Consider the following 27891-nt stretch of genomic DNA (forward strand, 5'->3'; position numbering starts at 1 on the left):
GTACCACTTACTATAGCTTTCAAATATAACATACCAAACTGGAAGAAACCTCCCTAGCCCAGATATTTTTTAGCATTCACTGCTGTATTTCTTAATTATTTATATTCTGTCTAAAGGTTTTATTATCAAACATATGTAAATGCCAAGCACTTTTGCAATATGTTTTTTCCACCTCAGTTCTAGTAAACCCATAGTCTCAAGTCTGCTTTTCTCTTAAGCCATCCCCCTTAAATGGTTTGTGTGTGTGTGTGTGTGTGTCTGTGTATGTGTTAGTCACTCAGTCATGTCCGACTCTTTGTGACCCTTTAGACTGTAGCCTGGGGCTCCTCTATCCATAGGATTTTTCAGGCACAAATACTAGAGTGGGTTGCCATTTCCTCCTGGGAATCTTCCCAACCCAGGAATTGAATCCGGGTCTCCTGTGCCTGCTTCATTGCAGATGGATTCTTTACCCTCTGATCCATCAGGGAAGCCCCCATTTTTCAACTATCTCTTCTGTTCAACTGATCACCAAGTTGTAATTCTAGTTTTAATATTTCTTTTAATCCAACTAATTTCCTGAAAATTACCTCAAATTCAATAAGTTGAAAAATGATTGTTAAATTCACTGCCTGTTTAGAAAGCAGCTGTATCTCAGACATCCCCACTTTTTACTACCCAGGCCCCAAATACCCAGTTTTTTTTTTCTCACCAAGAAGATAAGGAGGTGGTATGTCAGCCAATAACAATAATCATAATTACCATTGACTGATTCCTATGTATCACTATACTAACACATTGTTTCTTTCAATTCTCTCAACTTTATAAGCAAAAGAGTATTAGATAAGTTAAATAACTTGTCCATTTAAATAACTCCTCTCCTTCCTGTGCATCCCTAAGTTAAGAAGCCAAATCCTACCTATTTTTTTGCAAGTAACTATCCATTCTTGGGCTTCCCTGGTGGCTTAGATAGAAAAGAATCTGCCTGCAGTGCAGGAGATGGTGATTAGATCCCTAGTTCGGGAAGATCCCCTGGAGAAGGGAATGGCTACTCACTCCAGTATTCTTGTCTGGAGAATTCCATGGATAGAGGAGCCTGGTGGGCTACAGTCCATGGTGTCACAAAAAGTTGGACACAACTGATTAACACACACACAGACACACATCCATTCTTACAGATCCCAGTGCCCATTTCCCACCCCTACCCAGGATCTGTATTACCTTGAGTTCTGCCTCAATAGCTTCCTTGCACTTAACACGACTCTTCCTCCTATCATACTCCCTACCTTCACAACAGTATTTCTAAAATACTTTGCTTACATTACTTGCCTTATCAATATCCTCTTTAAAGCCAGATTTCTCTATTAGGGGAAACATTGACTGAAACTGCCCACCCTGGCCAGGCACCACAATAACCGTTTGCATGAGTTATTTTATGTCAGGAGGTCCTGGTAATGAACATGGAACTAACAAGCCACCACCAACCAAAAGCATTTGGGAAAGGTCAAAAGGAGATGGCACGTGTCCTACCAACCTCCCAGAATCCTCCTCTCTGGAATCCATCTTGGCTGAATGCTGGGTGCACCACCAGGAAAGACCCTAAGTCAGAATGATTGGCCAAAGACAATCCAGAAACTAACCCAATTACCATAAAACCTGAGACTAAGAGCCACGTGGCAGAGCAGTCCTCCTGGTTTCCCTTACCCTGACACTCTCCGCCCAGGCGCTCCTTCCCAATAAGATCTCTTGCTTTGTCAGCACATGTGTCTCCTCAGACAATTCATTTACAAGTGTTAGACAAGAGCCCATTCTCGGGCTCTATCTAGACCCCTTCCTGCAACACCTCCACAGTCTTGGCCCAGCCTATATCTTGCACCACATCCCTTAGGAACCATTCTGTCTATCCAAACTACTTCTAAACTTCTGAGACTTACCTTTATTCAAGGTGGACCCTCTTCTAGCTTATTATTACCCTTTTGTTCTTTGGTGCCTGTGTGCTGGGTCACATCCAACTCTTTGCAGGCAGATTCTTCACCACCGCACCACCTGGGAAGCCTTGTTCTCCATGCATTCAAATCCTGCCTCTATCTCTGATGCTCAAATAAAATCCAGCTTTCTCCATCTACCCTTCAACTGACCATTCATTTGGAAATTCGTTAAATTTTCCCATAATATTAGTTGTATTATATCTTTGGATTTTAACGTTTACCCTGTAGTAGTATTACTTCCTCAGTTATACCAATCTTCTCTCTCAAATAAATGGCAAATACTCTGAGAGCTGAAATAATTTCTTACATCCTTTCTTTACCTAAAAATGTTACTTAATAGCTAAGACCTCAAAAATGTTTTATTAATTTGTTTCTAGATATTATCTATTATATTTAATGATCTATATGCTTATTATTTTTCACAAACTAATGTACAAATGAATTTAATTTCAGTATAACAATTTTAAAGAGTATCTGTCAATTAGAGAGTTTTATATATCCCCCTTCCTGCCTTACATTTTAAGTTGTGTTTTATATAAAGACAAATCATGGCCTAAAAATTCTTTTCTTTTTATATCAGCAACAATAAAAACTCAAATGTAATTAGTTCCTTACAAGATGGAAAAGAAAGAAACACTGTTGAACTAGGACTTTGTGACATCTCTGCCAACATCCAGCTCAGTTTTTGGTAAAGAAAAGAAGATTGAATTTATCAATTTCTGACATTTCTTCTGCTCTACCATATTGTCAAACACATATAGCAAAGACAAAGAAGAAAGTAAAAATGAGTAGATAACTTTGGGGCGAGTTTAGGGTTTCATCTGTTTGCACTCTTCAGTCACTAAAACAAATACAAATTGAAGGCTAAATTTTCACATATAATAAAATCACAAACACAAGGCTCACTGAATGGATGTGAACAAGCAGACATGCTTATTTGTAGCTACTATCAGCTTACATGCAAAAGCAAAACACAGTGGAAATGCATGAAAATTAGTCAGTATGTATGTGCAGGCTACATTCTGAGTGCTTTACAAATGATCCACAAATGCTCGGAAGTGAGTGGTAAGTGCCATTATGAAGCCAGATGACAGGATTTGATTTTTTTTTTCCTACCAGTTTTCTCAATTCCCACTTGAATCGGTTTGGCTGGCTCTGTTATGCCTTGGAAATGATGTCAATACAATTCTGAGACTGCTGCTAAGGAGCACAAAACATTATAGTCCTATATAAACAATAGCTATTTATCTTTCTCTTTCCTTTGACAATTGGATTTTTGGCTCAATTTCTTCTTGAACATTATATGACTAGAGTCCCATAATATTAACCTGCATTTATATTCAATAGGATAACCAGTCAAAATATATGAATTCAAATTAAATATTTCTGGTTTACACATCCCAAATAATCAGTATGCCTAAGCTCATCAACTGGGTGTTTTAACAAAACCTAAGTCAGTGTAATCCCCAATAAAAATTCTTTCCTAAACGTAATTTCTTACCCCTCCCAAATTTTAAAATAGCTTTTGATTACCTTAAAGCTGGAAATGAAAGTATTTTTGTTTGCACTTTTAAGAGTCTGATTGACCCATTCAATGATAATTGCATCATTTACTTTTTCACCCTCTCCAAGATCCGATAACACATTCAGTGTGTACCTGTAACAGAAAAGATACATATTTAAGGCTGAAAGTGGTGAAATTTACTCTTATATCATTTATATCAATATTTAGATGAATATTTAAGAAATATTTCAATTCTAATAAATATTTCTAATTTTACTCTCGTATTTGCACTTAGTAGATTCCAAACAGAGTTCAGTAATCAGAAACAAAAAATACTATCTAGTATATTAAAAAATTAAAACAAGTCTTTACTAAGCAGTTTTTCAGAGTCATTAAATAAGAATAATTGTGTTTCTAGAGATTGAGTCACTTTCAAAACAAAGTAAACATAAAAAATTTATTGTCAACAACAAATCATTAACAATATATTTTGCATTGTATATTTCTTCTGTGTTTGCTATTCTACAAAAGTAGCTAAAATTTTCCTTCAAATGACTTGTTGAAGGAAACTGATAGTGATGCCACAAACAAGTCAGTCTTTACCTTCTCATCAGCTGCCACACCAATGCCAGAGTGAGTGTTGAATTTCCTTCATTTAAGTCCTGCCCAGCAATGCCAACCAAGGAGAATTTGGCCTTATTCTTCCCAAGTTCCACTGCATAGTTACAGTTTTCAATCTGTAAATAGTAAATAAAAGTTTAGGTATCACGACAAATTTTTTAATGTATTTCTTGAATAGGCCAGCTTAGTTCAGTCATCTGAAAAATACTTGTGATGACACTGAAAATTTATAACAATTTCATATCCTAGTAACCAGTGAAATTAGGAAATAACTATTCCATTTTATAGCTGAAAATATCAGATCACCAAGGGGTTAACCAGGTAAGGAAACAACTGACTGAAAAGTTTAAAGATCCTCTCTTACTCTTAAAAGTCTTGACTGTCCAAGATGATACAGTGAATTAGTGGTAAATCTGAAACTAAAAACCTAGTTTTCTGTATTCCATCAGTTGAGGTAATCAGTGTTCTTTTGTCTACATTTAAAATTAGTGAACAGCGAAATTGTTTAAGAATCTAACTTCATCTCTAATATTTTATATCTAGATCTCACCCATCCTTTAAAATTAAGCTTTTAGCCAATGATTTTCAAAAAAGGATTAACCTTAACTATATCATCTGCTTCTTTTTGAACTTTGCTTCTTTGTTGAACTTCCAATCATGATTATCTTATAATGCTTATGCACCATCTTCTACTTAGCATTTTATGAACTTTCTTTTGCCAATCATACATAAGCTCCTTTTAAAGGAAAAAAACTATAAAATGCACAAACCTGTATCATATTCTCCCCACCCCTAGCTCAGGACTCAGCACAGTGTCCTGTCTACAGTAGGAATCGGATGCATGGTAGTGGTTTAATCACTAAGGCATGTCTTACTCTTATGACCCCATGGACTGTACCCTGCCAGGCTCCTTTGTCCATTGGATTTCCCAGGCAGGAATACAGGAGAGGATAGCCATTTCCTTCTCCAGGGGATTTTCCCAAGCCAGGGATCGAACCCAGGTCTCCTGCATTGCAGGCAGATTCTTTACCATCTGAGCCACCAGGGAAGCCCTGTCCCCTATAGTAAGAATCTGATGCATGAATACCAAGTAAACTATCTAACTACTTCTTTCCAGTGATAAAAGTACAATTAAAAAGTTTTTGTCTATCCTAGCCTCTACAGAAGTTCATTATTTCCAGTCATCTAGTATTATACTTATCTCAGAACACACACTCATTTGTGTGTGTATATACATATACATATACACACACAAATGAGTGTATACATATATATATACATATACACACACATATATATATGCCCCATACGTGTATGCACATATATATGCTCAATCCCAAGGAAGGGCAATGCCAAGGAATGTTCAGACTGCCACACAATTGTGCTCATTTCACAAGCTAGCAAGGTAATGCTCAGAATCCTTCAAGTGAGACTTCAACAATACATGAACTGAGAACTTCCAGAAGTACAAGCTGGATTGAGAAAAGGCAGAGGAACCAGAAATCAAATTGCCAACATCTGTTGGATCATCGAAAAAGCAAAAGAATTCCAGAGAAACATCTGATTCTGCTTCATTGACTATGCTAAATCCTTTGACTGTTAGGATCACAAAAAACCGTGGAAAATTCTTTAAGAGAGGGGAATACCAGATCACCTTACCTGCCTCCTGAGAAATCTGTATGCAGGTCAAGAAGCAACAGTTAGAACCAGACATGGAACAACAAACTGGTTCAAAATTGGGAAAGGAGTACATCAAGGCTGTATATTGTCACCCTGCTTATTTAACTTGTATGCAGAGTACATCATGTGAAATGCTGGGCTGGATGAAGCTCACGCTGGAATCAAGATTGCAGGGAGAAATATCAATAACCTCAGATATGCAGATGACATCACCCTAAATGGCAAAAAATAAACAAGAACTAAAGAGCCTCTTGATGAAGGTGAAAGAGGAGAGTGAAAATGCTGACTTAAAACTCAACAGTCAAAAAACATAAGATCATGGCATCTGGTCCTATCACTTCATGGCAAATAGATAGGGAAACAATGGAAACAGTAACAGACTTTATTTTCTTGGGCTCCAAAATCACTGCAGATGGTGACTGCAACCATGAAATTAAAAGACACTTGCTCCTTGGAAGAAAAGCAATGACAAACTTAGACACTGTGTTGAAAAGCAAAGACATTACTTTACAAAGGTCCATATAGTCAAAGCTATGGTTTTTCCAGTAGTCACGTACAGACGTGAGAGTTGGACCATAAAGAAGGCTGAGCACCAAAGAATTGATGCTTTTGAACTATGGTGTTGGAGAAGACTCTTGAAAGTCCCTTGGACTGCAAGGAGATCCAACCAGTCAATCCTAAAGGAAATCAATCCCGAATATTCATTGGAAGGACTGATGCTGAAGCTATAATGCAAAGAGCTGACTCATAGAAAAGACCCTGATGCTGTGAAAGAGTGAGGGGAGGAGGAGAAAGGGGCAACAAAGGATGAGATGTTTGGATGGCATCAGTGACTCAGGAGACATGAATTTGAGCAAACTCCATAAGATAGTGAAGGACAGGGAAGGCTGGCATGCTGTAGTCCATGAGGTCGCAAAGAATTGGACATCACTGACTAACACTTCCACTTTCAAACATTTAGTTAAGAAAAACAGTATGACTGATTTCTCCTAATTTTCTTTCCCAAGTTAGTTAAGACCTAATTACAAAACAAGTAAACCTGAGAAACAAAGATATACCTTTTTTTAAGAAGAAGAAAATGTTTCCAGGAAAAGTGAGAAAAGGACTACACAATAACAGAATTTGTATAAATTAATGGGTACTGTTCTTTAAAAAGCAGAATGCAAATTCCCAGAGGTCAGTGTGTTACAAATAAAAATGTAAGAAGATACTCTGAACCTGCTGTAATATCTGCCTTGCTCCCTTAATGAGTTAAATCTTTGATATGCATTCATTTTTTTTTAATGCATGGAGATAATGTTACAAAATTCTTTCTCTTTCCCAGGATTACAGATTTAGGCTTCTAAATAGAAATATGCACATAACTGAAAAAATGGATTCCTATGTATGGAACACAGCATCAGAGCTCTGTTTATGTAATAGTGTGGATAGAAGAGAGAAAAACCAGCATATTTGGGGCACTTCCCTAGTGGTCCAGTGGGACCTCCATGCAGGAGGCATGGGTTTGATCCCTGGCCAGGGAAATATTAATAAGATCCCACATGCTACAAAGTATGGGCAAAAGATTTTTTAAAAAAGCAAGTTTTCCACTGCCAGTCATTGCAACAGGAGAATTTTTGAACAAATTGTAATAATTACTCATGTAAAATGTATTTCAACAAAGGGCTATCTATTTTATGGCTAGTTTGAGTACAATTCCTGATGAGAACGATGGTGAGAAAAGAGCTCGGGGTTAATAGTTTAGAGGGCCGAGATGCTGATGTGACGAGCAGTGAAAGAGAAAATGGAAATGGATGCTAGCATAAGGGAAAAGATGAGTTCTACTTTTTGGCAACATTTGATTCCAAGTTGGGCAAAATAGTTCTAAGATGAAGAGAGGTACCAAACTAGAGAAAGAATAAGAAGTTAGGTTCCTAGAAGTAAGCCATGTTTATGGTGGTACTTAACACTCTAAAAAAGGATCTGCTCCCTAAGAATATAAATACAGAACGTTAAGAGCATTAGACCAAGAACTGAGCCTTGGAACTGAGCCTAGAGTTGTCAGGCTAAAAGTTTAAAACCCTGTGAAAGGTAAGAAGAACACAAAGCATGAAAAAACTGGAGAGTATATAGTCTCACAGAATTAATGGAAGAAACAATTACCAAGCATTTCAAAAGTGAAGATCAGATAATATGAAAATGAAAAAAACTATATAATGGGAGACAGAGTTCCAAGGGAAAAGAAATACCAAAGAAACACTGAAGAAAGGCTATTTAAGTGGTGCAGTTTTACCAACTTCACAAATGAAGCTAAGTGACATCCGGTGATGAATGCCCAAAGTTGATAAAAGAAGTCCCTGGATACTGTGTCATGAAAGTACTGCTTCTTTATTTTTTAAATATCTTGAACTTATTTCAGGACTTGTGTTTCATTCTATAAATAGCTAGTATTTGTTGAAAGGGAACATTCTACATATGATTAGTTTGTGACATCATATAATTAACATTAAAAACCTCCAGGTATAATGAATGAGGGTTCAGTTGGTTTTCCTGTTACATTTTGCATCTGAAATTTTGATTTAAAAAACTTATATGAAATTAGGTAACAAAATTTCCTGAATTTTACTCCCATGATAATTACAGGCATATCAAATAAAATATAAAACACAGATAGTCCAACCACTAGAAATACTGAAAAATGTGAATATATAGAAACCTCTTGTAATTATACTACCCATTTAATTACTTTTAATATTATGATGCCTTTCTTCCTTGTCTTTCTTTCAAAAATAGGATTTAAAAAAAATTTACAGTCTATAAATACACAGTCTAGAGATCAAGAGGAAGAAGTCCATTTTGAACACGTGTCTGTGTATGTGTGTGTCATACTGAGTGAAGTAAGTCAGACAGAAAAAGACACATCATATGATATCACTTGTACGAAGAATCTAAAAAAAAGAGTACAAATGAACTTATCTACAAAACAGAAATAGTCACAGATGTACAAAACAAATATAGTTTTGCCAGGGGTAAGGGGAGGAGGGATAAATTGGGAGATTGGGATTGACATATACACATTATTACATATAAAAAAAGATAAATAATAATGATAGATAATAAGTGAAATTATAGGTCAATTAAAAGGACTTTTGGAAGATTATTGATATATATTACCAAACTGTTTTAGAGAGTTTATACAGATGAACACTCCCTCTAACACTGGATGTAGTACAATCCATTTCTTTCGTTTTATTTTCTTTGGTTACACCATGCTGCGTGTGGGATCTTAGTTCCCAACCAGGGATAGAACTCAGGCCATAGCAGGCCCTAACCATTGGACCACCAGGGAATTCCCAATTGTTTCTCATCTTAAATTGCATTTCTTTACTGTGGGTGAATATTTTTTCATGTGTATATTATCTATCATTATTTATTTTTCTGTGAATTGTTCACACATATTGTTTACTCTCCCATTTTGCTATTACAATTTTCGTAATTGATTTGTATAAACTACTTTTATGTTAAGGATATTAACCATTTATTGTTCTGTTGCAAATATGTTTCATAGTTTATTATTTTTATTTACTTTTAAGTTTTGTTTCTGGTGTTTATTTTTGCATAAGAAGTTTTAAATTTGTATGTAATCTACTATATCAATAATTTATTTGTAATTTATCATTGTAAGAGTAAATTATAATTCACTTCCATTTTCTTAAAGTTTTATTTATTACATTTAAGCCTTTAAGTCTTCACTTATATTCCACTGGATTTTTTTGGGTGGATGATTTATGGTGAAAAGTACTTTTTTTCCCTACAAAATATTTACTCACTTGTTCCGGCATCATATTTTGGATAATCCTTTCTCTCCCTACTGGATTCAGTAAGCAATTTGTTATATATTAAGTTCTTATATTTTAGGATAGGTTTTTAGGCTACTGTAATCCATTTGATTTTTGTATGCATATTAAACTATTTCAATTACTTTAGCTTTATCATAAGATTTTTATGTTTGCTAACAGCTTCTCCCTCAACATTCCTAGAAAATGTTCTTGATGATTGGGGCCTGTTTCTTATTCCTTTTTATTTATTTATTTATTTTTTGTTTCTTATTCCTGTTGAACTTTAAAATCACTTTTATAATCCCATCCCCCAATATACACACATGCCCACATATGCATAAGGAGATTTATTGTAATTTTAACTAGAATTATTTCCCACCTGTAAGTCAATTTGTAAGAATTTGAATGTCTTTATAATATTTAGATTTCTATCCAGGAATATGGTTATAGTTCTATTGATTATATTTCACTAGAGATAATTTCTAACTCATGATACTGCAGGCTAACTTCACAGTTCAGTTCAGTTCAGTCGCTCAGTCATGTCCGACTCTTTGTTACCCCATGAATCGCAGCACGCTAGGCCTCCCTGTCCATCACCAACTCCCGGAGTTCACTCAGACTCACGTCCATCAAGTCAGTGATGCCATCCAGCCATCTCATCTCCTGCTACCAATCCCTCGCAGCATCAGAGTCTTTTCCAATGAGTCAACTCTTCACATGAGGTGGCCAAAGTACTGGAGTTTCAGTTTTAGCATCAGTCCTTCCAGTGAACACCCAGGACTGATCTCCTTTAGGATGGACTGGTTGGATCTCCTTGCAGTCCAAGGGACTCTCAAGAGTCTTCTCCAACACCACAGTTCAAAAGCATCAGTTCTTCGGCGCTCAGCTTTCTTCACAGTCCAACTGTCACATCCATACATGACCACTGGAAAAACCATAGCCTTGACTAGACGAACCTTTGTTGGCAAAGTAATGTCTCTGCTTTTTAATATGCTATCTAGGTTGGTCATAACTTTCCTTCCAAGGAGTAAGCGTCTTTTAATATCATGGCTGCAGTCACCATCTGCAGTGATTTTGGAGCCCCAAAAAATAAAGTCTGCCACTGTTTCCACTGTTTCCCCATCTATTTCCCATAAAGTGATGGGACCAGATGCCATGATCTTCGTTTTCTGAATGTTGAGCTTTAAGCCAACTTTTTTAACTCTCCTCTTTCACTTTTATCAAGAGGCTTTTGAGTTCCTCTTCACTTTCTGCCATAAGGTTGGTGTCATCTGCATATTTGAGGTTATTGATATTTCTCCCTGAAATCTTGATTCCAGCTTGTGCTTCATCCAGACCAGCATTTCTCATTATGTACTGTGCATATAAGTTAAAGAAGCAGGATGACAATATACAGACTTGATGTACTCCTTTCCCGATTTGGAACCAGTTTGTTGTTCCATATCCAGTTCTAACTGTTGCTTCTTGACCTGCATACAGATTTCTCAGGAGGCAGGTCAGGTGGTCTGGTATTCCCATCTCTTCAAGAATTTTCCAGTTTGTTGTGATCTGTCAAAGGCTTCCTTAGAACTCATAATACTCACTTTTGCCCACATTGCATTGTATCATAGTTATTTGCACACATATCTTGAGCTTCACAGGTGGCACTAGTGGTAAAGAACCTGCTTGCCAGTGCAGGAGATGTAAGAGAGAGATGCGAATTCGATCCTGGGGTCAGGAAGGTCCCCTGGAGGAGGGCAGGGCAAACCACAGCAGTATTCTTGCCTGGAGAATCCCATGGACAGAGGAGCCTGGCAGGCTACAGTCCATGAGGTCACAAAGAGTTGGACACAACTGAAGCCACTTAGCATGCACACACACATATCTTATCTAATTTCTTTAGGATTTCCTGAGGACCAACTCCATGACTTGCTCTATTTTATATCCTGCATTGTACAGTATATTCAGGTTGTAGGTAATCAATTAATATCTACTGAAAATATTAACAAATAACCAGTAAATATCTGGCAAGTTTTGGCAATTATAAAATAGGAATTCATGGATGATGCATCTCCAAGAATATTAAATTCTGCTGCTGCTGCTGCTGCTGAGTCACTTCAGTCGTGTCTGACTCTGTGGGACCCCATAGACGGCAGCCCACCAGGCTCCCCCATCCCTGGGATTCTCCAGGCAAGAAAACTGGAGTGGGTTGCCATTTCCTTCTCCAATGCATGAAAGTAAAAAGTGAAAGTGAAGTCGCTCAGTCCTGTCCGACCCTCAGCAACCCCATACTCCTCCGTCCATGGGATTTTCCAGGCAAGAGTACTGGAGTGGGGTGCCATTGCCTTCTCCGTCTTAAATTCAACAACTTGTTAAAGTTGTAGTTATACAAAGTGTCTGACTTGGAGGACTAGTTTCATCTTTCCAAACACAAAAGCTCACCTGTATTAAGGATAATAAGCATAACATGATTTGGGATGAATCTGTGGGGACAGATTACATTTACTAAGCTTTATGAAACTCTTAAGTCCTCTGTTTTATATGAGAACAATAACAACAGATCCACGGGCATTATTTCATTCACCTTCTTCATGTTCCCTCCAAGAGCAGGATAAGGAGGTTTGTTCACATGGCTCCAGTCAACTGGCACACGGATCATTTCGTAGAGCTGAAAGATGACTAATGCATCTGCAAGGTCACTAAGACAAGAGAAAAAGAAAATGAAGGAGGAGGAAATGTCGGTATGATCTGGTTTTACTAAGCACACTGGAGATGGGCTTTGTCTACAAAAATACAACAGGACTACTGAATGCTTAAAGAATGGCAGGCAGAATAGATCATTTGACCCAGAACTTGTAATCTAGGAATCTGTCCAAATTTTTTTCATAAACGTGTACAAAGATATATGTACAAGGATATTCACTCCCATGGTATTTATAAATTTAGAGACAATTTAAATGCCTGACAGTAGGGGCTGTTGAGTAAGTTAACCTCACCCTGGACTCCTGGACCATTATAAGATGGAACAAGGTAGATCCCTATGTTCTAATATGAAAGCTTTATACAACACACTAAGTTTAAAAAAGCAAGAGGCATATATTTAAGTATTTAAAATATTATTTTTAAATATTTCTATTTAAGATATTATTAAATGTATTTTAATTACATTTATGCATTTTAATCTTTTAATCTAAAAGATTAAAAATATATTCAGAGTTAGTAGTATTTAAATACCTCTATTCATAGCCATTACCTCTGGGCAGGAAAAAAAGGAACATGGGATGGTAAGATGGGATTATCATGGTTTTTTTTTGTTGTTGTTCTACATACTTACATACTTCCTGAAGCTTGTACCATGAGAATGAGTTCATCTATTACTTATGTATTATGATTTTTTAAACTTTAAAAATCACAATAGCTACTCAGTAGGAAGCTGTTCATGTCAAACAGTGAGGGTTAAGAGGAAGGAATTTAGGAGAAAGTAGGAGTTACTGAAGTAAAAATACTACTACTTGGGATTCAGAAAAACATGTTCTCCTGAGGCACCCAGAGTACATCTATTGAATCTGTTTTCAATTCTGTATGGTAAGGACATAAAGCAACAGTGACTGATTTTTAAATTGCTAGCTCCATGCTGAATTACATGAGTTTTCTCCCTCAACAGCTTGTTCATTGAGCTCTGTTTTGCTAAGGTTCATATTAAAGTTACTTTGCATCTCTGAGCACACACCATATGGCCATGCAGGGGGCTGCGCCCTGCACTGAGTGAAGGAGAGAGAAAGTCCTCCTGTCTTAAAAGAAGCGTCTTCTTTTGATGAAGGTAAACAAGAGCTAAGTCATCTATCAGCACATGGGGAAAGCTGTATGAAAAGTAAATCACTGAAGTAGTTGTATAGGTTCTGAAATCTCATTTCATGAATGTTTTTGTTTTTTTACTTTAAAGGAATTCATTCTTATTTCTATGTAGTATGGTATTAATACTCATGTTTTGCAAATAGGGAAACTGAGGCCCAGAGAGTTGAAACGGTTTCCAGATGTGTTCTAGAACCAACCTGTCATAGAAAATTCTAGGGCTGGTAATTCTTAAAATATATTTAATAACTTGAAAGGAGAGAATTTTCAGTTAAAAACAATCTAAATGATTCTTTTGCTTTGGTTTAGGTTGGGTTTGGTATACTACGGGTGGGGAGCTAATCACTTAGGGGTTGGTTTAGGAATATGACCCAGACACAAATTTATGGACATACAGTTCTGGTGCCAACTAAACCTCTGGTTCTTGTTTTTCTATATCTTGATGGTGATTTTTGAGAATTTTCTGAACTTCCCTTACCCCTCCAAAAATTACCTATACCTGGAAACCCTGTGCTAGCAGTTTAGGAACTAAATAAAAATAATCATCTTTAGCTAAAAAATTTAGCCAATTATTCTCCACTGTCAACCACAGAGAACTCTAGTATTCCTGACATTTATGAAGCTACCATGAAGTCTCAATAAATTCTAATCTCCTAGTTTTAAATGTCCTTATTAATTTAAAAGAAAATACATGTTTATTGTAAAACAAAGAAAAACCCTCCAAAACCATATTTAAATTACTAACATTAAAACTAAGTCTCCTCACTACCTTAACCCTCCTCTCTAGGTTGTATACAGTTTGGTTTTAATCCCTCTAGATTTTTTAAAAATTCAAATACGTATATGTATATACTCAACTTTAAAATAAAAATGAGATTATAGTAGTCCTATTATATCATTATGTTCTCTCAGTTATATATTGTAGACATTCTTTCAAATGAGTCCATAAAGATCTAACCTTTTTTTTTTGAGAAGAAAATTTCTATATTTATTATAAGTACAAAAGTAATGATAAAGCAGTATCATATTATATATTTACCTCAAGTAACAAGTATATCACAAGAGAAAAATTGAGAATCTCTGAATTATGTATTTTCTGCCTTTTAATTGTGGCAATATTTAGTGGGTTCAGAAAAGTAATATTTCACCTGAGGGTTTTGAATCAAGGATTTTTAGTGAGATATCACACTTAGAAAGATAAAGAAGGCAACAGAGTTTGCAGTCTTATTAAACTGCTATCCCTTTAGAAGAATAAGCTTAATTAGCATCCCTCTTTACCTCCAGTATTAGAGTTCTTTACTGCACCACTACTCTGAGAAGTTCCAGTCTAAAAGACATATGTCTTTTGTCATCCAGTTGGAATTCACACACTCCTATTAAAGACTTTATGAAATTTAAGTCTATCACATCAAAGCTAGTTACCACAACCAGGCAATACTGATTTTAAAGACTATTTTGAATATACACCAAGAAATAACTATACCATAAATCTGATCCAGTGAACATGGTCTTTTGTGGTATTAATCTTCAGTTCATATTTAAATAAAAGCAGTTATTGTTCATTAAGAAGTTTCCTTGGTGTGTCAATTATTAATAGGTTTAGTTAATTAGAAAAATATACAATTAGCTGGAGCTGAGTTCTTTTGCATTTTTAGGCATGCTCAGGTAGATCTTGTAATGGAGAAGGATGGTTTCCTCTCATCTACACCTAGAAAGACACCTTATTTGCACTACTGGTGAGCACAAGAAATGGTTCAGTAAAATATTTTCTTAATTCTATCAATGTTAATAATGTGTTGTCATTTTTAAACAAAAAAGAATAAAACAACAAGTATGAAGGGAAACGAAGTTATTTCTACAAATTAGAAAAAAGTATTCAGAACAAATTATAGGATAATTAAAGTTTGGGGCAAAAATAAATAGAATGTGAATTATAATGATGAACACTGATAAAATAAGAGCAATTAATATTACTGTTCTTCTAATCTGTTAAACTTGAAATAATTTATTATTTTCCTGATTAGCAATTATAAAAAAGATGAATTATCTTTACTAAATTATTTATATCATCAAAAATTATAACAATAACATCATAATATTATCTTTTCAAATAATACTTTTCTATTAAAATCCACTGTATTGCCAATCCTCAGGATTCTGAAACTCTAAATGTTGGCTAAAATTTTTGAGATTTTTACAAAATATTCTCATGTAAACACACCTACAGTTTGAAACTAGAGAAGTTGGACTCTGGCCCAGAAAGCTAAAACACATAAAATATTTACCTGTACAAATGATTAATATATGGGTTGACTCCCAAGGAATTCATCCAATTCCGAAATGTCCTCTCTTCCTTGCTCTCTCCTAAAGTAGACACAAGTTGACACTGATGATTCAGGACAAAAAAGGAATCAAGAATTGCATATTAAACCATTCTGGCAGGCACAAACTGGTCATACATATTTTGTATGCCATGGTTCCTATGATACAACAATCTTTTTGTTTGTTGTTCAGTCACTAATTCATGTCTGACTCTTTGCAACCCCATGGACTGTAGCCCACCAGGCTCCTGTGTCCATGGGATTTCCCAGGCAAGAATACTAGAGTAAGTTGCCATTTCCTTCTCCAGGACAATCTTTTTAGGGAAGAAAAAAAAAATCTCTTTCCACCAAAGCTCCCTTTCCCCCTGTCTAGAAAGTCTCCATTTGCTTTCTAAATGTCTTCATCTAGAGTCCCTTACTTGGTGTTTGTAAATTACTGAGCCATTAGTTTCTGTGTTCAGAAAAGTAACAGGTAAACCTATGTGGTCCTATCTGTAGTTATGACTTCATGCAAAGGGGACTGGTGCAAAATTAATAAAACAACCTTTTAGGGTAACATTAGCACTTTAAACAGAAATAGAAAAGCTCTACCTTTCCCAGTGTGGTATCTCTAAATCTGTACAGAGTATGGCTTTACACAGGAAAGTGTCTGAGCACACAAACCTACATTTTCATCACACCAAACAGCAATGAAGAGGAGAGGGGATTAGAGGTAATATAAAAACAAGCAATGAGGGGCTATAACTATTTTATAGGCTTCCTGGGTTATTTTAGATTGTCCCTACAGAAAACACATAAGGGACATAGCCCCTATACAGAGTGCGAAAAGACACAGTTCATCATAGTATAGTAAGTCACTAGACCTCAAAGATCACCTCAAGAAGTAACTCCTGGAGGCAGTATTATTAAACCTGAGATTACGTATGGTCCTTGAGCTTCCCCTTCATAGCAGCGCTTACCCCATCCATAAGGGGAATGTGGGCTCTGGTATGGACAGAGAGAGATGGGGGCTCTTTTGCCATATCTACCTTTTAGGAATCGCCAGCATTGCAGATTGTCCTAAGGGGCCATCTAGAAATATTATTGTTTGTTTTTCAGCTAAGTTAGGGGACAATGGAATAGCCTTGCCTACCTCTCATCACTAGACTCTTGAAAATGGAAACGTTTATACGTCTCATCACTTCCAAGACGTGGACAAGTCCAGGTCACCATCTGAACTTTGGCTTGTGGGGGATCCCCAGGATAATCTATCACATTTGACCATCTGAGCACCAGGGGCCCATTCCTATCGCGTCATCCTTGCAGTCTTCTTCAGACTGAGTGTCACACATAGAGTAAACCTACACACCCAGAACAGAAATCCAAATCTTGTAAAATTTAAAAGATTCTGGTTTTTGTGTTGACTGTCCCTTGCATTTTCATGTGGTTTTCAATACCATTATCTAAAGCCTTTCCCATAATCTGCTTTAATTCTTCTCTATTCAATTATATAGCCATATAATTTCTTGCTCGGAGAAGGCAATGGCACCCCACTCCAGTACTCTTGCCTGGAAAATCCCATGGACGGAGGAGCCTGGTAGGCTGCAGTCCATGGGGTTGCTGAGAGTCGGACACGCCTGAGCGACTTCACTTTCACTTTTCACTTTCATGTATTGGAGAAGGAAATGGCAACCCACTCCAGTGTTCTTGCCTGGAGAATCCCAGGGACGGGGGAGCCTGGTGGGCTGCTGTCTATGGGGTCACACAGAGTCGCACACGACTGAAGTGACTTAGCATAGCATAGCATAATTTCTTGCTGAAATTTTGTCTCCTCTGGTCTATATAAAAGGTCTGCAAAAAGGATCCATCTGTTGTATCTGCCACAGTCATTTTATAATACATAACTGATATGAGAATCTTTTTAAAAAGAACAAAGTTAAACTACTCCTAGAACTCATGCTTGCCTTGTTTTGGGAGTTATTAAAAGGTGCATAAATGGAAGCGAGAGTCAGTCCATAAAGAAAGCTGAGTACTGATGACTTGATGCTTTTGAACGGTGGTGTTAGAGAAGACTCCTGTGAGTCCCTTGGACTGTAAGGACTTCCTACCAGTCAATCCTAAAGGAATTCAGTCCTGAAAATTCATTGGAAGGACTGATGCTGAAGCTGAAGCTCCAGTACTTTGGCCACCTGATACTCACTGGAAAAGTCCCTGTTGGCTGGGAAAGATTGAAGGCAGGAGGAGAAGGGGACAACAGAGGATGTAAAGGTTGGATGGCATCACCGACTCGACGGACATGTGTTTGAGCAAGCTTCGGGAGTTGGTGATGGACGGGGAAGCCTGGCGTGCTGCAGTCCATAGGGTCGCAAAGAGTCAGACACGACTGAGCAACTGAACTGAACTAGGTGCAAATTAAATATTTCAACTTTCCTGAAAGTGACATAAATGTAACCATACTATGATTAGCAGCTTGATGCATGTGACTTGAATTTATCTTTTAGTTATTTCTCTATTACATTCTGGTATTTTGTTATATGTATAAATTTTTTCTAGTAATTAGAGAATTTTTACATTATTTTCATCTAGGAAAATCCCAATTATGTTTTAAGGTTTCAAACACCAATAGTGTAACAACAGTTTAAATTTTACTAAAATAATATCCAGTTTCTGCTGGACCTGATGAGACAAGACACTAAACTTGCATTTTCATTGACTTCTATAACTATTATAGACCAGTGTTTTCTGTTTCTTCCTATTGCTCTAAACTAATTGTATCATTATTTTAACTTTTGATACCTGGAAAGTAAAAGAGATTTTAAAAGTGAGCATTTATTTATCCACTACCATTTCAAGTTGTCTTGGTAAATAAATGCTCAAGGCCAGAAGCACTGTGCATTCGCGGAGGAGTCATGGTAAAGCATTACAAAAACATATGTATTCCAGACCGGAAGTGTTGTCTGGAGTTCAGACAACTAAAGCAATCTTGGGCGTAAACTCTTAAAGGCTGATAGAAAAGAGAGAAAGAATTATAAGACATTCTCTTCATTTTTAGGACTAAACTGACATTGCAATTGATAAAAGTTTAGAGAAAATAACAAAAGTAGGCTACTAAGAGGAAAGGAAGGAAAATATATTGAACATTCACTACATGTGCTAAAGTGGTGTATTGTTTTCCTCTTCCCGACCATTAGAGAGCACACAAAATTTGTTCATTAATGAAAGGTCACTTTAACTTGCTCTGGAACTCTTCAAAATAAGTATTACTATTAAGTCTGGTTTTATATATGAGAAAACCAAGGCTCATAAAAGTGCTCAGTTATTAAACTGGGGGTATCATGATTTAGACAAAGTCTAATTCCATGGTCTATGTATTTTCTATTACCACAAATAAATTTTGAGATGGTCTCTGTATCGGTAGCCCCATATTTGGCTCAATTTAATATGAAGATTTATTATTTAATTGGGCCTTTACTTTGCTTTAGTTCCATACAGATAAAATTCTTTGCCAATGAGGACATACTAATACATGAATATGAAGGTGATAAGGTCAAGCTTCAAATTTCATAAGGATCTACAAAAACTAATGTACAGAAGAAAAAATTCCAGTGATAGTCGACGTCAAATTCATTTTTGGCAGATGTATCAGGACATACATATGTTCTAAATAAAGATGACTGATAAATATTTCCCACAGTATTTTTTATATAAATAAATACTAATGGAAATATTTAGCAATCCTGTTCACACTGAAAAATCCCAAAAGCATGCTGAACACCAGCAAAAGAATTCAAACGTGACAAATAGGAGAACGAGCAAGTTGGAAAAGATATCTAGCAAGAATTCAGTGACTATAAAAAGCAGGTCATTTTTAATATGCCACTCTAAACAATGCCTTCTACTATAAGGCAGAGAGGAATTTTGAAATTTTCCAGACTGATAAAAAAAACACAGCCATCTCCCTTTTTAGTTTTTTTAAAAGTTCTAACCCCTCACCCTCAATTTCTCTGCTGAGAAATCAACATTTTTTAATCTATCTTACCTCTCAGTTACATGTCTATGTAGAGAACACAATCTTTATTTTACTGAATCTCAGAAAGAGTGAGGTAAAATCATAGTCCTCCAACAATGTATTTGTTAAATCTGAAGCTTCTTTCGTTAATCAAAAATCTGTCATTATAAAGTGACCAGGACATTGGAACTCTGGTCGTGGTAGTCAAAGAGAAAAAGATGATAGGGCTAATTTCTCACTCTGTCTCACAGACGAAGAGGGAGTAAGATGGGTGATGTGAGACAGTGAACACTGAAGTTCAGGTTCTCCCCACCAGGAAGAATCCTCGCCTCAGAACCAGCTTCTCCAAAGGCAACTATCAAGGCTACTGTCTGAGTAGTCCCTAACCTCTGCTAACCGCCACTGCTGCCACTATTTTTACTTTTGGTTCTAGTACGAATGTGGGTCTTGGTATACATGTGAGTAGTTGTGAGGATGAGAGGAAAAGGAGAGAGAGACTGGAACAGATGAGAAAGAATGAGACATTGAGCATGTTTTTGTCATTATGATGATTCATATACTGTAAGTGTCAATGACATTTAGTAAATGTAAGTAACATAGCTCAGCAATACAAAATGATATGTGTTATAGATCCTAAATCAATCCTTTCAGAGATTCTTGAGATAAAAGATAAGTGTGCTTATTCACAGCAGAGGGATAAAGGCTTTCCATCAAATCATGACATCCAGTTGTCAAAACTGATCCCTAATGTGTTTACAACTCCACTATCCCATAATTATAGAAGGCAAATTAGATAGAGTTTATTAATCAAGTCTTGCCCTGCTGTTCTAATTAAGTTTCATTTGTTTCTTGCTTGTCATCCTTCATTCTTTAGGCATATTAAGGCAGATTAAAAAAAACCCCAAAACACAACATGAACAATGCAAAAAATATCAACCCAGATAGAAAGAACAAATAGTACTGATAAAAAGCACATTCAGAATGAATATATTTATAGAGTATAGAAAAGTACTAAATACAGTACCTACATTAGGAGGGGTCAAATCTGCATTTCATGAAGCAAAATAGGAAAGTATTATAAATTATGAGACAGAAAACAACAGCCCACACACAAGACAAGTAATGAATATTGTCAATTTTTTCAAGTGAACTAAAAACAGAAAAAAGAGAACAATACTGGAGTCAAACTGAAGCTTTCAAAGGAGGAAAAAGTTACAAATAATTATTTTTTCAATAGCTATATTTCATTGTACATATTGGTGGTGGAATTATGTAGTCATTTAAGAGACTATTTTAAACGTATGATGGTTTTCACTAAACTCTTATGGAGAAATGACAGACAAGTACGATTTACCTCAGCATTTGCTTTTAACCCAAATGAACAACAATTTTCTTTAACTTCTTAATGCACGCACATGCCAGCACACAGTCAGCTACATCTCCCTCCGCAATCCCCTACCTCCGACAGTGAAGTAGGACGATGTCATAAAAAGATACACAGTGAATCAGTTAGAGACAGAAAGAGCATACCTTCCAATAAATTCACATCGATGTCATTATTATCAGGCTTGTGGAGGCCTGGGTACGTGTTAAACAGATTAGCTACAAAAGCCAGGTTAAGTTTAGGATTGCCTGAAACCACATCTGCAGGAGTAACAAACTGTCTGCAGCCCAGTTTGTCTGCTTCCTGAAGCATGAATTCAGCACGCTTCAAGTCATTTTTCTCCTAAACAATGAAATAAAACAAAAGTGGTCAAGATTAAACTTTTGATTAGCATAATTTCTTATTCATATACGTATTTATAAGCAATTACTTTTCTGGAAATGAATCAATGGATGGCTCAAAAGGAGGTCAGGATGCACAGCAATTCCAAATTAACTTCCCCATTTCTTTTAAATCAGTAAGAACAAGTCTCTGAGGTTTCTTGCTGGAACCAGAAGAATATTTCATCCTCAAAGCTAAAGTACTCAACAAAACTCTCAAATATCCTATCAGTAAGCTGCTGCCAAGTTGCTTCAGTCGTGTCAGATTCTGTGCGACCCCATGGACTGCAGCCTACCAGGCTTCTCCGTCCGTGGGATTCTCTAGGCAAGAACACTGGAGTGGGTTGCCATTTCCTTCTCCAAGTAAGCTGCTACTGGCTGAATTATAGGTAACTTGTTCAGGGCCATATATTAGAGTGCCTTCTGGCCAAGAGACTTACTTACAAATGGTACTAATAAAAAGATATCTACTCTGGTATTTCCAGTGTATTCTTTTCTCAGTGAAAAACACGTTGGGATACATGTAAAAAAATACTAAAATCAGAAGGAACACACTTTTCACAAATGCAAAACCTTGGAAACAAACCAATGCTTATCAACAGGAGAGCAGATGAAAACTGAAACTGTGTTAATAGTCATATAAGAACATACAACAATAGGAGTGACTCTCAGTAATATAATACACTCAAAATAAACACTAGAAATTTAAGTACAACATGATAAACTTTATATGAAGTTAAAAAATAAAATGCAAATTTTAAATCTGTAAGAAATACACTTAGTTGAAAAAAAAGTGTATTAAAAGCAAAAGAACATGAGCATAAGAATAAAGACAATGATTATCACATTAAAGGCAGGCAGAGAGATGGGACAGGGAAGAACTACACAGCTTTATATAATCTGATGTCAAAGTCCTAGCATTCTTGTTGGATTTCAATACAACAAACAACTACCAAAGAAAAATAAATTTAAACAAAAACATGCATGGACCCATGATTAGAGTATATCATGACCAAAGACTAAGATTTATCTAATTTTATGCACTAGAGTTGTAAATAAAATGTAACTGAAATCAGAGAAAGCAATAAATTCAATGTTATCAAACAACAATAAAAGCACCTCGAGTAGACATGAACAAGGCATAATACATGGACCTTATTTAGATTTTAATTCAAATAAATGATAAAAAGAAAATCTGACATTTATGAGGCAACTGGAAATGTCAACACTGATTAATCATTTTGATACTACAGACTACTGTTATTTTTTTAGGTACTATGGTTATATTTTCAAAGTGTCTTTATCTTTTAGAAATACATATTAAAATACTTATTGATGAAATGATAATATGTCTAGAATTTGCTTCAAAATAATATGGAAGATGAAGGAAATAGGTAGGTAATAAACGGAGAAACAAAACTGACCATGCATTGATAGCTGTTGAACCTGAGGAATGAACTCATGGTAGTTCAGTATACTGTCTGTTCACTTTTGAATAACTTTGAAACTTTCCGTAAGTTTTTTTCAGTTCCTAATATTTGTACTCAAGCAAATTTGCAAATTGTGCATAATTGCTTTTAGATTTTATAATAATGTGAAATAAAATTAGTGGTGACTCGAATTGCCTTTAAAACTAAACTTGGATGTTACACTTTAAGCACTTAATAGATTTTTATACAAACTGTAATCTGATCAGATTTTAACATTTAGATGTAACCCTGGTATTTACAGTTTATGCTAAAAGAATGGACTTCCCTAGGAAATTTTTAGATGACCCAGGATTTACATCAGTCCTTTCTACATCATAAATACTAGAATTGCCATCTTTTATTTTGTGTATTGCCAAATATAAATGGGAAGAAATGATAATTGATTGCTTATGAATCCATTAGCAGCTTGTTGCTCCCTTTCCTTGTACACTGTCACAGCTACAAAAGCACCCGAGTGAGTTCCAGTGATGCTGTGCCACGGACATATAGGTGGGCATAAAGTTGATTCGACACATACTCAATGTCAGGATCCCTTTCTTCACTCATGACAGCCATATGGCTTAGCATGGAAATTTGGAGCCTAGGGCACAGAAAAAAGCTTCTGAAAAGCATAAAAGCCAAAGTCTAATGAAGGGCTGAGGACTCTACCAGGGAATGCCCCTGTAGAGAACTGAATTCTATGACTCTACTCACTACTCAAATTCATAGAGGTACAAAGTTGAACACTGGTTACAAGGAGCTTGAGAGAGAGGGGGAAGGAGAGTTATTGTTTAATGCCTATAGACTTTACTATGTGATGAGGAAAAAATTCCAGAGAGGAAAGGTGGTGTTGATGGCACATAATGTAAATGTACTTAATGCTGCTGAGCTGTTCACTTAAAAATGGTTAAAATGTTAAGTTTTATGCTGTGCGTATTTTATAAATTTTTTTTTTTTTAATTTTAGTTAAAAATTATACTCACACTAAATCCTGTAAGATCAATGGCAATGGCAGGTCCATCATCCCGGTCACCTTTAGGTGCAATCTGATTCAACAGATGAAAATAGGCTCTTGAATCCTTTAAGGGAAGAAACACAACAGAATTTTAAAAGTGAATAAAATCACCACTGGATTTAGGAAAAAAGTACTCATTGAAGAAATTGCCTTCATTTCACAGAATGAGTTATTCAATAACTTAGCAACCTTTACTTGTTACTCCAGGATTCTGAATGCACTACATTGTTTCACACTTCAGAGATTCTAGCAATTGTGTTTTGCACCTCAGAGCTTCTAGCAACACTGTCTACTACACTCTTTCATTGCCCTTCCTCACCTCTTTCCTTTGTTTACACTCCTAAGCATCTGCATCTCCAGTGGGTGGGTGGTGATGGGGAGGGATGGGGTTTCAAGTTACTTTGGTTCAGAGAGAAGCCTGAAGACCTCCTTCTGTCTACTGATTCCCTATGCCCTCAGATACTTTGGTTTCCTTTTTTTTTAATAAATTAAATACATTTTTGCTTGCACTGGGCCTTCATTGCTGCGCACGGGCTTCCTCTAGTTGCAGTGAGCGGCAGCTACTCTTTGTTGCATTGGGCTCCTTATTGTGATGGCTTCTCTTATTTCAGAGTACTGGCTCCAGGAGCACGGGCTTCAGTAGTTGCAGCTCATGGGCTCAGTAGTTGTGGCTTATGTGCTCCAGAGTGTGGACTCAGTCGTTGCAGCACACGGGCTTAGTTGCTCCACAGTATGTGGGATCTTCCTAGATCAGGGATCAAACCCATGTCCCCTGCACTGGCAATTAGATTCTTATCCACTGTACCACCAAGGGAGTCCCCTTTGGTTTCCTCTTAACTGGTTATTGGCAAAGTGGAAGTAAGAGTAAGAAACAGGTTATGCCTACCAGGGCCTCTAGTCTAGCAAACAGATAATAATTCTCACTCTAACAGACTGATATCCTCATTATAACTTAGTCTATTTGTATCACAGAAAATGAAAAAGAATGCTTTAATTTGCTAATGCTAGCATCTCTTTCCTCTTACAACCAGTTGTATTTCTTTTTTCTAATTTACTTACTTATTTTTTGGCCACACCACTTGGCTTGCATGACCTATGTTCCCTAATCAGCGATTGAACCTGGGTCCTCAGCAGTGAAAGTGCCAAGTCCTAACCACTGGAGCGATAAGGAATTTCCCAGCTGTATTTCTTATTACAAGCCAACAAACCAGTTTTTTTTTTTTTTTGCAAAAGATTTTGTGATTATAAGTGGGGGGATCACCTCAGATGGAGAAATGCAAAATTTCATTTTCTATACTGTGTGCTTGAGAATTAAACTCCAGTTCTAATTTACTTCTAAACCCCATTTGACATTCAAAACAAATTTGACATGTGTTTTGACATTCTTTTTTTAGTGTCACAAATCTGAGCATTTAAATATGAACCTTAATGTCGTGGCTGAAGTTGCTGATGGTAGGCCATCCTGCATTGGTCAGATGGTAGTTCACCCATTGCAGCAGTAATTCCTCTGGAGATAGCCTCATTAGCTCTTCTAGATCCTCACCTTCCTTTAGCAATGCAATCAGAGCTGAGAGGAAAACAAGGAAATATAAATTCTTCCCACAGTAAATATATGTCAATGAGAAGCAAATATTTTTGATGACCTTACCTTCATTCCTGGAAATCTCAATATCAGCAAAAAGCCCAACTTTGATGATCTGCCAGAGAAGTCCCAAGACCAAGTGAGGTTTTCCTTCTGTGAGATCCTGAGCCCCAATGTTGACTACAGTACAACCAATGGCTGAGGCAGAATTCAGGGCTAGGTTTAAATTTTCCTAAATTGCCACAAAGAAAAATAAACGTGAGAAAGTACTTTCTAAACTTGTCAACAAGTTGTGGCGGTAAATAAACAATCGGTGCTAAAACTTAAGATTTTTCAACATAGTTAGTACTTATATCACCTCTGTATGCCAGTGACTTTCAGAAACCTATCTCCGGGCCACACTTCTGCCCAGCCCCCACTGTAAGCTCTACACCAATATACACCCTTGGCTATGTCCACCTGGATGTTTCACAAGTACCTCCAAGTCAATGTGTCCAAAACTGAAGCAATTTTCTGGCCATACTTCCCTAGTCTCCCTCTAATCCTCTGTTAAAACTACGTTTTCCTTTATTTTCTGTTTTGGTCCATAGGCCCAACCTTCATTCTTTCTTCCTAAGAAGGCAACCTGAGCAGAATCCTTGCTCTTCTTGCCTGCTATAGCCTGTGAGCAATTGCTGTGTAATTTCACCTTCTAAAAACCCCTGGAAACTGTCTTTCTTCAAGTTTCTTAATTCCTTCCTAATACCCATGCTCAGACTTACTTTCTACAATCCACCTATACTTAGGTACTTTAAATACCCTGTGATCTTGGGAAAATGAGAACCTGACCATGTTCCCTGGCTTTAAAACCCATCAAATGTTCTCTATGTCCCACTGTGTCCTGTCACTCACTCTGTTCCAGCTCTAAAAATGGCTTTCTCTGATTATTCTACATGAAATAACAAGCATCACCACATCACCACACTCTTTGCTGGCACTCATTATTCTTTATTTTACTCTTTATCATTCTCTGACATATTATACAGTTACATATTTATTATTAACTAATATAACATATATTATAACATATTGATATAATGTTTATTACATATTGTTATTACATATATTTACATATTATTATTACATATTTATTATTATTATTAAGAGTATGAGCTCTGATTATGTCAACAGAGGAAGAACGCCTACAACCCAACAACAAAAAACCAAACAACCTGATTACAATATGGGCAAAGGGCATGAATTTCTCTGAAGAAGATATCAAATGGACAGTAAGCACCTGAAAAGATGATCAACAGGAGAAATCATTAGGGAAGTGTCAATCAAACCCACAATGAGATACCATTTTCTATCCATCAGGATGTCTGTTATTAAAAAAACAAACAAAATAACAAGTGCTAGAGAGGATGTGAATAAATTTGAACCCTAGTTCATTCCTAGTGAGAATATAAAATGGTGGAATTTCCATGGAAAACTGTATGGCAATTCTTCAAAAAATTAAACATAGAATTACCATGTCATCTTGGGACTTCCCTAGTGGCTCAGATGGTAAAGAATCTGCCTGCATTACACGAAAACTGAGTTCGATCCTGGGTCAGGAAGATACCACCGAGATGGGAATGGCAAGCCACTCCAGTATTCTTGTCTGGAGAAATCCATGGACAGAGAAGTCTGGCAGGCTACAGTCCTTGGGGTCACAAAGAGTCAGACACAACTGAGCGAAAAGTATGGTGGCACCATGTAATTCAGCAAATCCACTTCTAGGTATATACTCAAAAAACTGTGAGCAAGGACTTAGATTATTTGTATACCCACGTTCATAGAGCATTATTCACAAAAGTCAAAAGGTGGAAACAATCCAAGTGTCCATCATTTAAACAGACAAGTAAGATATAGTGTAGACATACAACAGAATGTTATTCAGGTTTAGAAATGAAGAGAATACTGACATATGCTATGAAATGGGTGAACCTTGAAGGCATTATAGTGAAAGTTGCTCAGTCATTTCTGACTCTTTGTGATCCTAGGGACTGTAGCCCACCAGGCTCCTCTGCCCATGGAATTCTCCAGGCAAGAACACTGGAGTGGGTTACTATTTCCTTCTCCATTGAAGACATTATGCTAAGTGAAATAAGCTGGTCACACACACACAAATAACTATTGTCTGATTCCAATATGAGGTATCTGGAGTAGCCAAATTCATGGAGACAGAAAGTGGAATGGTGAATAGCCAGGGGATGGGGGAGTGGAGAATGGGGAATTATTACATAATGGGTATAGAGTTATATTTTAGGAAGATGAGAAGGGCTCTGGAGAAGAATGCTATTGATGAAT

General features: G+C 36.5%; 2 protein-coding genes across 5 annotated transcripts in view; one reads left to right on the plus strand and one right to left on the minus strand.

The window, feature by feature from the left end:
- LOC113898139 (translation initiation factor IF-2-like) overlaps positions 1 to 27891 on the plus strand; it is a 72958-nt gene that overhangs the window by 10447 nt on the left and 34620 nt on the right. The window lies entirely within an intron of this gene.
- PLS1 (plastin 1) overlaps positions 1 to 27891 on the minus strand; it is a 129483-nt gene that overhangs the window by 7343 nt on the left and 94249 nt on the right. For all 4 annotated transcript variants that reach the window (XM_027544308.1, XM_027544317.1, XM_027544328.1 and 1 more), the window contains 8 exons: positions 25627 to 25792; positions 25403 to 25545; positions 23947 to 24042; positions 21261 to 21456; positions 15707 to 15785; positions 12154 to 12268; positions 4075 to 4208; positions 3501 to 3624 (listed from right to left, as the gene is read on the minus strand). In XM_027544308.1, the coding sequence (XP_027400109.1) occupies positions 3501 to 3624; positions 4075 to 4208; positions 12154 to 12268; positions 15707 to 15785; positions 21261 to 21456; positions 23947 to 24042; positions 25403 to 25545; positions 25627 to 25792 (1053 nt within the window). The remainder of the gene's footprint in view (positions 1 to 3500; positions 3625 to 4074; positions 4209 to 12153; positions 12269 to 15706; positions 15786 to 21260; positions 21457 to 23946; positions 24043 to 25402; positions 25546 to 25626; positions 25793 to 27891) is intronic.

The sequence above is a fragment of the Bos indicus x Bos taurus genome, chromosome 1 (genome assembly GCF_003369695.1).
Source record: "Bos indicus x Bos taurus breed Angus x Brahman F1 hybrid chromosome 1, Bos_hybrid_MaternalHap_v2.0, whole genome shotgun sequence".
Classification (NCBI taxonomy): Eukaryota; Metazoa; Chordata; class Mammalia; order Artiodactyla; family Bovidae; genus Bos; species Bos indicus x Bos taurus.